Genomic DNA, 12,814 nt, shown 5'->3' on the forward strand with positions numbered 1-12,814 from the left:
ATCTCGAATGCGATAGATTTCGTCGGGATCGAAGATACTTGAATTGTATGATGTTAGTGAGAATTCGCGGCGGTGTGTTAGTCTACTAGACGCGCTTATTGATGATTCGACCTCAACATCTAGTTCTATATTGTTCGCTATTAAACTGTTATCTAATTCGCCAAATGAAAATTTGCGTTCGATTACAACGTTTGCTCCGAGTTCTGGTTCGGACAAATTCTCGCTTGAATTTAATGCGCTTAGATTTCTTCGTACGTTATCGCGTATATCCCGGAGTGCTTCTACTGCTACTCTTATAGGGTTTACTGCGCTATTTCTAATGGCTCTATTCGCTGGTTCGCTAAATAGCTACGATTTATTCGCTACACTTTTCTGTGGTGCGTTTCGGTTTTCCGACATTCACGCGTTTACAAATTTTAATTTCTCGACTTACAATAATACGATGAGCAGCATTCTCTCGTTCGATGTCGGCCGTCGGGCGTTGATCATCGCGTGCCGTTAAGATAGGTCGGTGCGTCTTCTCAGGTTGCGCTTCTCGGTGTCGCCTCGATATACCGGGTGTCTCGAAGTTCCTGCTAGACTTCCTTTTCCCTCGGTTGTAGGTGTCGACTGTCTGACGGAGTTATCCTTGCTGTCTCTCGTACTGTCGATTCCACGGAATTTTCTGCTTCGTGGTTATGGACCTTTGCCGGTGTTGATCTTGTTAGAGCTGGCGTATCCCACCGCTGCCACCAATTAATGTTGTGCCTCTAGCCGCTAAGGAAGACGTCTTTTGGGATTTGTACGCCCAAAGGATTAGGATCCATGCTCGAAATAAGACACTCCCGGACGTTAGATATAATTTAGTATATTTTGCAAGATTTAATACACTTTCACTTATTCGCGATTATAATAGTCGGGCGCGATACGTACGGTACTTCGATAATATTGAGCGAGCGAGTAGCCAGCGAGTCGTCTCGCGAGGTGCATCTCGCGCTTATTATATCTCTTAGTTAATTAGGTCGTTGATTGGGGAGGAGTGTGGTGTCCCTGACCGGAGCATGTCTCGTGCTCCGCTTGTCAGTCTGTCTCGTCAGCTGCTTACTCAGTTTCCGAGAACTTGACCGTGACTTCCTTCTCTTTAGTCACGTATCTTACTTTTATTTTATTAATATCCTTTTATTACTTTGCTCTTTCTTAATTATCTTTCCTTGATCTCTTTTCTAATTTTAATGCTTTGCTTCACTCAGCTCTTTCTTACATTTTTCTGTTTTACTTTATTGTTTTATCCTTTAATATATTGAGAAATTGGTCGGGTTACGACAGAAACAAGGTTTAGTCCAGAATTGTTGTGAGAATGGGAAAGTTTATGCATGAACGTAGTGAGTCCTCCCTCCCCCCTCTATTGTTGTGTTTCGTCCTGTAAATAGAGAATGTGTTGAAATCGACCTTGTTTCACGTGGAAAGTCATCTAGTTTCACGAAACTATGTTAACAATAATAAAAATATAGTTTATATTTAAACGTAAATATCAATATTGTGAACGAATACGTAAATTTTTTGAAATAATGGCAACATTGTATCTCTTAGATGAAAACAGTACATTTGCAACTGTAGAATAAATAAAATTTTTTATTCCTATGTGTACTGATTTTTTCTAATATTATATTAATTATGTAAAGACCTTGTTTCACATTTAAATCAGGGTTCTGATGCAGATGGACCTCGTTTCTTGCGTGGAAATTACAAACTTATGTAAAAATTAATATTTTATTTTTCAAACTTTATTTGTTAATAACTTTTTAATAAACAATGACCGCCGATTAAGTTATAAGGAAAAGTTATTCAGGATTATGTCCTTGACAACATATATCAAGGTCAACGTGATTGGAGCTGGGTCCGTTATAGTAAATAATTACCTCATTTCTAATTAATTCTTTTATTACTTTTATGTGTAATCTTTCTCTCTCATATTTTATTAGTTTCATATCTTCATATCTTTATTACATTAAATTTTTAGTATTTTAAAAACATGGTAAATGAAAAGAATAAAATTTTACAGTGCTCGTATTTCTCTTTATTTCTAATAAACTCTCATTATTAATACACTCTTTAGCTGGAAAACAGGTATAAATATAGATTTTTATATCAGAGAATAACGATTAGCTCTGTAATATATATTAAACGTTTATTAAATAATTGATATATAATTTAAAATAATTGTATAAATTAATATTCCGCTCTCTCTTGTATATACATCATAATACGTAAAATAATTTTGGTTGCGAATTATCAATAACATGATATGCTTGGCGGCGTAAACAATAGCACGCTATTGTTTACAGTTTACAGTTACGGCTTTGTTTTCATTCGCACTTGAATAGTATTCTAATAGTGCGAGACACTACGTCACAAATTCCTTTTCTACAATATTTATTATTTACCCAACGACACTCGAATAGGAAAGCAATAATGCTACGTCAAATTCCTTTTCCAAACGCGCCATCGGGAAATAATTTGTTATGATTAATATGATTAGTAATTAATTATCTTCTAAATATGTTAAATCATACGTTAATTATAATACGACGATAAATTTCGAAACGCGTATTTTGTATAATTTATTTCTTTTAATTTTTAATTTAATTTAATTTATTTAAGTAAGAGAAACGTAATAACAAAAGTCCCAAATAATAACTTATCATTGTTATCTTTCTTTATGAACAATAATTATTTCTTTAATAATATTTAATTAAATATAATTAAAATTTAAAATAAATTTAAATTAAATATTATAAAGTTAAATATATTTTTTCCGGTACCTTTTATCGTTCGATTCTTCGACGATTTAACACGATGCACATCTATCGATTAATAAATAATTAATCTATAATTTAAAATACTTTTATGATCTAATATTCCACGTATATAATACGTCACAATATGTAAAATATTTCGGCGACATATTATCAATAACAAAGGGTTCGGCCTTGTTATCATTCGCATGGCGACTTGAGCACTGAAGTAGTGCGAAACGCTTCATTTATTGTCGAATTCTTCTTCTAAATGCGATCATGATTAATATTGAAATATAATTCGTTATGATAATTATAAAATTAACGATCAATTAATTTTTAATAAACGACACAAAACTGTATTGCGATGATAAATCTTTATCGAAGCGCTGTGCATGCGATTGTTCCGCGATTGCGAGAGCCGTGCAAAGTTTTTCGCGATTATCACGTATTCGACTAATCATAATTAACGGTTTTCGCGAGTACGTGTAAGTGCTACATGGATACAACAAAGGACCGAAAGAGGAAAAAGAACTTTGGAAAAGCATCAGGCGATGGACGGAGCGACGATATGCGGTAAGTAATTTATATTTATATTTATTATTTATGGTATATTATTTTCAAAATACACATTGCTCGTGTCTTTTTCATTTTCTCGATCATTAATATTTAATTAATATTTAATTAATATTTTTATATAGATATTTTAATATCTTATAAAACATTTTATTTTTTTATTCATTATATTTTTTAAAAGTTTTTATCCAAGAAGAAACTTTTTTTTGGTAATAATATTACCAAATAGTAATTATATATTACAAATATTTATCATATTAAATATCTACATAAAAAATTTGGTTAGTGTAATAATTAGTTTTTCAAAATCAATTATTTTGGATTCATTATTTGATACAGAATAGATCTGCAAAAAATATTAATTGATTGTATTTGCACTTAATTCGTGTTTGTAACTTTTCTTATATGATTGTTATATCGCGATTTATCTTGTGATTTAATCCTTGATTTACATCGAAGTTTCGTTTATTTTTTCTCGGATATTCTCTTTACAACTCTACGCAAAATGCGCCAATAGTCTAACAATAAGCATTTTTTCCTTTCTAAAAAAGGCATGAAACCTCGAACTCGAATATATTGAAGTGTTGAAGCCTCTTTTCCGCGATGCTGATTGTCTGTCTCGCTTGTGCGCTGCGACTTGCTTCAATCGTGTTATTTGCAACTGTCAAATTATGTGAATTTTGATAGTTTGACAATTTATGAAAGAAAAAGTTAGAAAAAAAGAGTTAAAAATATTGGAAAATGTCCATAAATAAAAGCGCGCCTGTGTTCTAGTTTTCTAAATTAAAAAACGACCGATAACTTTATTAATGACTCTTTTGGTCATAATATAAATATGTTTTCATTATTTAAAACTTAATAAGCTTTGTAATTGCATATTGATCATTAATCGTAAATATCGCATTAATCGTTGCTTATCAGCTATATCTAATCTAAAAATTTCTAGTGGATTCTGCGTTATCAAGCGATGCGGTAGCGTCGCGACGCCAAGTATATGAAAAAATTTCTTTCTGGCTTGTCAATGGCTTGCCTATGTACAGGGGCCGTGACGCTACCAAGTAGCTTATCCGAAGTTTTACGTCTTACGAATATTTCGAATATTTTCATGTAATAAATTATTTTGTATTACATTGTAAATTATATTTTATATTAATCTTTGTATTATATTGTGTAATATATATTTGTAATATGATTAATTCTATTATTAGATATATAGAATCAATTATAATATATATTTTGTAAATATATATAAAATATTACTATAAATATTTATGTTTTACTTACTATAAATCAGGGTTGGGCATTTATTCATAAACTATTATAGTCTATGTCTACGCAATGTAAACTATGTGTAACATGTCATCTATGTCAATAATGAATAATCTATGGAATATGGTTTGTCAAAGATTTTCTATATATTTCCTTTTTTATGTTTCATGCTTGAAACATAATTACAAATAGAAATCTAAGCAGCCAAAGACTGATGACAGGGGATAAGGTGTCTGTCATAGTCATGGACGTAAAATAAGGCAGAGAAAAACGTAAGTCGTAAAAAGTTATTATACAATAGCGTTACATTTTTTTCTGCCTTACTTTACTAAAATCACTTATATAGATACATTAACTATTTTATAATATAATCATTCTTTTTTTTGCATTCTGACACCTAATTTATAAAACTTACATAGTTTACATTGTCTATGAAAAAAGTCCATGTAAACAATTCATGTAGACGTAATTTTCAAATCTACGGCACAACCCTGCTATAAGTATTATTATAAAATATTTATATTTTTTATATTTTAATATACAAAACGTTTATTTTGTTATTTTTCAGACAATAGGGTATTATAAAAAAAAATGTTATATAAATTTTATTTTTAATATAAGTATATATTATAAAAAAATTATTTCCAAACTTTGAAGATTTTCCATCAACAATAAATAATTTAAAATAAAGAAAGAAAGATGATTAAAATTTAAAATTTTCACGTGACTTGTAAACGCTTCGTTTACGTTATTGGTTAGTTCGTGCGTGATGTCACTTCGTTACTAAGACGTCGATCTAATACAGGGAATAAGAAGATTGTTAACGTTTTTGACCCTTTTTAAAGAAAAATAGTAGTTAACGAACTGAGTAAAATGGAAGCGGGGTATGTTAAGGCAAATTCAACAAATCTGCCAAAAATTGATGCGCTAATGGTGTATCAATTTATTAGAGAAGATGACCGCTTTAATGCTGCCGAAATGCGAGGAGTAAAAACATCTGCGTAAGTATACATAACAAGAAATTCATTAATTTATATTAAGACTCAATTGTTGTATCCGTAGTTAAAATATATATCTACTTTTAAATACAAAGGTCTGTGTGTTTTATGTATATTTTAAGGTTATGTTTTTAATTGTTTGTTGAAAGTACATATATCCCACACGGAACAAAAACCTCTAATGGAAGTCCAGTAGACGTCCATCATGGAGATTCAAAACCTCTATTAGACGTCCATGTAATCTCCTATAGACATCTATTAGACATCCACAGTTCCGCATTTCTTACTTCCATTCAACATCCATTAGACGTCTTCAAAGATGTAACATGAACGTTATATGGTGTAATCATAGATATTTTGTGGAACTTTGATGGATAAATAATAGACATTAACTAGAGGTTATATAGCTTCATTATGGATGCTTTTTCCACAAAAATTAAAAACTAAACTATCATTCATAAATTTTTGAATTTATATTATTTACTCATTTTTATGTGTGTACTAATTGTACCAAATACAAGAAATATATTTCGTTAAATCAAAAATATATTAATTGTTTTTAATCTGTGTGTTTTATGTATATTTTAAGGTTATGTTTTAAATTGTCTGTTGAAAGTACATATATCTATTAATCAGTGTTTGAAGTCCTAAATGTACAAAATAATTTTAAATACAGGGCATGTCGAGAAACATATAGAGATTCAGCAATAGGATATGTCTGCCTAAAACGAGAGAGTTCAAAGTGCACTGTGAAGGCAAGGATTTGTCCGGAGCATCGAGTAAGAAGTAAAAGTTACTCAGTAACTTTAATCGTGGATGAGGAAGAAGAGAAAGTGTTCAGTGTTGAATGCCATGATTGTGCAACGTCGTTAGGTATAATTTCATTATTCTCAGAACTAAAATATAGAATCAATGTTTACTATAACTTGCATGCAGTATTCGAAAAAAGTTTAAAGTTATATTTTTCAAGAATGAAAACTATGTTCTTATTATATAAAAGATGTTCTGTAATATCCTATGGATAAACACTTCTCATTTAAATACGGTGTTTGAACAAGTATTTCGACTTTTTATGCTTTATGTGATGACAACACTGATTTCATATTTGCATATAAACTTAAGCAAATTACTGCGAGATATTAGTAAATGTTATTATTTATATTTTTAGGTGGTTGTAAATATTCGGTAGCCTTTTGGATCCACAAACGAACAGAAAATCCAGCATCGACAGAGGTTGCTTGTTATTGGAAAAAGGCTGTTTAATCAACTATTGGAGCAACTAAAAAATACATTGAAACTAAGAAATTGTACAAAAAAGTACAGAATATAGAAAATTTTCCTGACAACGCAACATTTCTGCAGGACATTGTGAAAATAGCCAAGGAGAAGCAACTTGACAGTCAGTTATCGCAACATCATTTTGAACTAAAGGAACGCCGATTATACTCATTGTCAATGCATCGACTGATTGTTGAGTTTTCAGCATGTGGAATAAAAACTGCAGATGATTTTTTAATATTTTGTATTTCCAAAATGTCAAAAGAATTATGTTTTGAAGCGGAAAATGCAACTAAAATGCAAAGTAACAGCCATTTATGGTTCCAACTTCGCTACGGTAGAATAACTGCATCGATATTACATGAAGCTGCAAATTGTAACACCGAAGATGGAAGTCTTGTACAGCGGATCACTGGCGCATCCAAAGTATATGATACGAAAGAAATGGAAAGAGGGAGATGTCTTGAGAAAGAAGTACTTAAAAAAGTTGAGAAAATAGTAGGCCAAAAACTGAAAAATTGTGGTCTTTTTTTAATGCCAAATTACCCGATTTTGGGAGCTTCTTCGGATGCTATGGGCAATGATTTTATTGTGGAAGTGCAGTGTCCAAATTCAGACAAAGCTATTTCTCGATTTCCATCGAAAGGAGAAGTAGCTTCTAAGTGCAAAGCACAAATAAATCTTCAAATACTAGCTACAGATACAAAAAAGGGTTTATTTTGTGTTGCTGATCCTGATTTCGAAAATGATAGAAAAGTGACAACAGTTTGGGTAGATTATAATAAAGATTATACTACAGCTGTAACAGAACAAGCTATCAGTTTCTGGAAAAAAAATATTTATTGTAAATTGATGAATTCTATTTTAAGATAAAATATGCATTAATAAAAAGTTTGTTATGTGAACAATTAGTTTTTTATTTTTCGTATAATATAATTTTATATTAATAATTATAAATTATTATGTTCTTATAATAGGTGCTTGGAGGTTTATTAAAGCTGCTACAATACGAACAACATCATCTATGTATGGCATGATGTTATGGTTTAAAGTAGAATGTGGTTCAAAAAGTGAAAATTCTCGTAGTCTTCTTATCACACGTTCTACGTAAATTCTTAAACTTGCTATACGCTTCGTTAACATTACTTCTGTCTTAGACGATTTACCTCCACTTTTTACACTAGAAGGTCTTATAAGTTCGCACTGAATTTTATTTAAAGATGTTTGAATCTGCTTAAAACCACGATCTGCCATAATTTCACATTGTTTTGGCAAAACATCCATTATACCGCATTGTTCAAACAACTCAACATCATTTACTCGACCTCCATAACCAGAAGAAATAAAATTAATAAATCCATCCGGTGTACAACATATTAAATACTTCAATGTATTGCACTTTTTATATTCTGACCACGTTAAAGACTGTTGAAGAGAGTTTGATGGTTTCTCGATTTGAATTTCGAAACAGTCAATTATTCCATAAACGTGAGCAAAATTTGCACGAAACGGTATAGATAATGCCATTTTAACACTTTCTCTAGGAAGACAATAAATAAGAGTTTTTAAGAAATGACATAATTTTGGTACACTATTTTGAAAAATTTTTGATGCTCCTGCTGTGCTGATTCCAAATTGGTTACCTAATCTTACAAAATTGTCATTCAGTTTGATTTTCATCAAAGTCAATTTTATATTTTCTGTTGATAAACAGTTGCGTTTATGCAGTTCATCAACAATCCATAACCAGTCATTTGGAATTCCAATGTATTGTTTTGTCTGTGTGCTAATAAAATAATTTGTTAAATGTAAAGCGCTTCTTTTTGCTTGTAGGTCTTGTTCTTCACAATACTGCAAATAATCTTCATGACATGATTCATATTCGCTCCTAGTAGTACCAGTTGTAATCGTTTTGGAAAAATCGGTTACAACTGCACCGCTGTTGTCACTCTCCGTTGGTACATTAATGGGTGAACACATTTTATTTACAGTATTAGGCAGTGTTTGGCAAGTTTCTTCAACAGTACTGCACTTTATATTGCATTGAATTTTTTTACTTCTAAAAAAAACCTTCGTGTTCTTGTTTTCTTTATCCCAAGTACACTTCTTATTAATTTCTATTTTGTCATTCGATTGCAATAATACTTCTCCTTCTTTTTCTGTAACGATTAATGGAACTGCATTGCTTTTTTCAATATTAATACTATCCGACTTGCTCGGTATATTTGAAAAATCAATTTCATCATTTATTTTATTATTCTCTGTAAGTATTGAAAAACTTATCGAAGCACAGTTTTCATTTGTTGAAATTTCTTTTTGTCTGCATACTTTTTTTGGAACTACAATATTTCATTGTTACTTTTAACATTTGGTGATCTATTTTCATTGGTTTCATGAGTTTCGCAATGAAATAGTATTTCGGATATCATTCTTTTATTATTTAATTTTTTAAATGCACCTCGGTCGTGAGTACTTGCAGCTGTTCGACGGTTAGATTGACAATCAAAAATATGAGGTGCTGCATTTTTCTTCATTTTTATTGGTGCTCCCATTAATTTGAAAATCATAAAATTTTCCATATCTTCTTTCAACTAAAACAGGAAAATTAAAATTCTTATAATATAAATATGCATGTAAATAATAGAATAATAATTCTTTTAACAAAAAAACTACTTTAGTAACAATCATAAAAATTAAGTCATCTTCCACGCGATTGATATTTTTTCACCTTTATGCATTTACGATAATATTAAATAATGTTCCAAAATATAGGAAAATATCACTATGACTTTGATATATGAAAGTATAATATTAATTTAATATAATAAATTTATATATTTAAAGAAAAATAAACACATTGATCTTTATAATATCCTATATCTCGTTTTTTTTCATTACACATTTTATTGAAATAATCAATGACATAAAATTGACGGTCAGATATTGCATAATGCGAATGAAAGAATGTATATACTTATAGATATATATACTTTTTTCAGAGAAAATCATAAATTAATTTCGAAAACCGCTCTTTAAAAGGGAAACTTTCGAAATTAATCCATGATCCGTAGCTATATGCCATATATAGGCGTCTTTTTTCGGCAATATTCATTTGCAAATCATTATCATAATTATTAATTATTTATTTTCAACATATCTGAGTAAAAATGTAATAAAATAACGATAAAATTAATCCCACCAAAATTTTGGTATTGATATTTATAATTCATTTGTCAGAAAAACAATGGAAATTGAAGCGTTGCCTATCTGATAAATATTATCCTATTTTTAAATTGTGGATTTTCTTCACGTATTGTGTGTCTATCAGTCATCCAGATGATCTAAAGGTAATAGAAAAGAAATTCAATTGCCTGTAGACATTACAATTTAGTGAGATTTAGGAATCTTGTATTTCACAAGAATATTTTTGCTCATAAACAAAAAGGTTAAAAGGTTAAAAGCTTAAAAATATAAATAGAGGAAATGTCGACATATTCGACTGAGATTAGATAGAAATTTGAGCTACAATAAATAAATTATTTGCGCATCTAAAAGATCGAGTGATATAATATAAATTAATATTTCTTTTTGACTAGTACCACGGGCGAGCTCCAGGCGCTCTTGGATGGTTCGATGACGCCGGCGGCCTCCATTTCGGCCACCTCTCGATCTATAACGGCCTGCATCGCCGGGTTTCGCGGTCGGTACCTTTGTTTAATTGGCGTGGTGTTCCGTAGTCGTATTTCGTGGTGTACGCGGTCGGTCGGCCCCTGGATGTTCGCGAATTTTCCGAGTTCGCGTTCGAGAAAACTTTTTGGTGTGGTGTGAGGCTGATGCCGGTACGCGACCAAAGGTCTACGCCGATTAATACCGGGCTTTCGAGCGTCGGCAGGATCGTAAATGTATGCCAGTAGGTCCGGCCGGTGATCTGGATGGGCAGTTTGATTGTGCCCACGGTGTTAGTAATCTCGCCGTCGGCGAGTTGCACTTCCCCTTCGCGGGAGGCGACTTTGTGTCCCCATCGTCGTGCGAGGCTAACTGTCCGGGCGTTGACAAACGAGACTTCGGACCCGGAATCGAGCAGGGCGTCGTACCGGTCTCGATTAATGTGTACCAGTAGGTGCGGCCGTGGCGTGTACTTTACGCAGAGCCCGGGGTGCCGGCCGTCGTGGCCCCGGCCCGCTCAGCGTTTCCCGACGGCGGGTGGCATTGACGCGTCAGTATCCCGTCCTTGCCACATCGCGAGCAGAACTTTCGCGGTGGGTGTTGAACCGCGTGTGGCCCCGCTGTTTGCATCGCCAACAACATTCGTCGCGATTGTAGGTGGCGGCGACGGTCGGAATCGTCGTCCCCTGGCGGTGGCGTCGGGCTTCGGTTGCGCATTCGGCGTCGATTTCTTCGAGCTCGGTGGCGCGCGCCTGCAGGTCCCCGACCTCTCCGGTTTCGTCGTAGGTGATGAACCGCTTGAGCTCCGGGCGCATATTCTGGTACACCCGTTCGTATTCCTCCTCCGGTGTAAATCCGCCGGCCCGGCGCATGAGCGTTAGGAGGTCGGCCACGTACCGTTTAAACGGTTCACCGGTTTGTTGGCGGCGGTCGGCGGCTTCGCGGCGAAGAACGGCATGGTACCGGCGGGGTAGGAATTGGGCCCGGAACGCGCGGTCGAAGTCCCCCCAGGTTTGCCAGCGGTGGCGGTGGTTGCGGTACCACCGGAGGGCGTCTCCCTTGAGGAGCTCGGGGAGTCCGAGTAGCATCGCGGCTTCGGGGTATCGATGCCCGGTCGTGAGCTCCTCGAGCCTTTCCAAGAAATCGAACGGGTCGCGCCCATCGAAATGACAACCCCATTTTCGCATCTGGCACAGTACTTCGGAGGTGGCGAGGGGCGCGGGGATCGTGTTGTCGGTCGGCGTGAGGATGCGCGCGGGTATGCCCGTCGCAGTGGTGGGCTCGTCGCCGTGTGTTCCGAATTCTTCGGGGTGCGCCTCGACGTACGCGGACATCCGCCGTCGGATGTCGTCGAGGGTCCCGGATGTGTCCACACCCCGACTGACGGCTACTTCGATCAACTGCGTCTTGGGTAGGTTGTATATCCACCCTTTCATTTTCGCGTTGCACTCTTTTCGTCTCGCTTACAGAGGGTTCGTGTCTCGATACGGTCAGGTAACAAAAAAAAACGGTCCCTGTTCGGGCGCCAATGTAATAAACCGCTTTCGTGAGGCGGTCGTGGATAACTCGGTCGGGATCCGGGGCTCGTGAAAGGGTATCGAGAGACAAACGATAGATGCGTTAGGTAAAACATAATTTATTGCGTGTAAGTATGTGTGTATACAGAGTGAGTGTGTGTATAACTCTATTGTTGTGTGTCGGTGTGTGTGCGCTTGTATGTGAGTGAAATGGTAAGCGAGCGAGTGCGTGTGCGAACGCGAGATATTTACAATGTGTTGAAAATATATGGGCGAGGCGAAAGATGACGTGCAGGTGACGAAACGCACTCGTGTATGCGTGAGTGTTGGACTTGTCTAGCGGTGTGGTCGTGCCGGTCGCGATGCATACGAATTACAATGCACGGGGTGTGTGTGTGTCGGAGCGCGCTTTCAGCGATTCGATACAATTATCGATTACGTGCGCGGATCTGGATTTCGGCAGAGGCCGCTAACTACCGGGCGGTAATTTCGGTCGGGTCGGTGGGCGGTCCTTAGACGTGTCGGTATCGATCCGATTGCGTCGATCGATGTCGCGGCCGGGTTAGATCCTCCCCCTTGAGCGAGACTTAGCGCGCCGTATTAATGGCGAGTCCGATCGCGGTAATGGCGGTCGCGGAATTACTGCGAGTTCGCGGATATCGCGGTATTGTTTCGTCGGGGATGGTTTTTCCCGTAGAATGCAGGAGTGCAACGGCCGACGGAAACACCCGTCAAT

General features: G+C 35.3%; 1 protein-coding gene across 1 annotated transcript; it reads left to right on the top strand.

Moving 5' to 3' along the window:
• The first annotated feature begins 7,150 nt into the window (after positions 1-7,150).
• LOC138942196 (uncharacterized) lies at positions 7,151-7,768 on the top strand. Its single transcript, XM_070312239.1, has one exon. The coding sequence runs from the start codon at positions 7,151-7,153 to the stop codon at positions 7,766-7,768; it is 618 nt and encodes a 205-aa protein (XP_070168340.1).
• The last annotated feature ends 5,046 nt before the right edge of the window (positions 7,769-12,814 follow it).

The sequence above is a fragment of the Polyergus mexicanus genome, unplaced genomic scaffold (genome assembly GCF_030449975.1).
Source record: "Polyergus mexicanus isolate NDT 795.1 unplaced genomic scaffold, iyPolMexi1.0 SCAF_21, whole genome shotgun sequence".
Classification (NCBI taxonomy): Eukaryota; Metazoa; Arthropoda; class Insecta; order Hymenoptera; family Formicidae; genus Polyergus; species Polyergus mexicanus.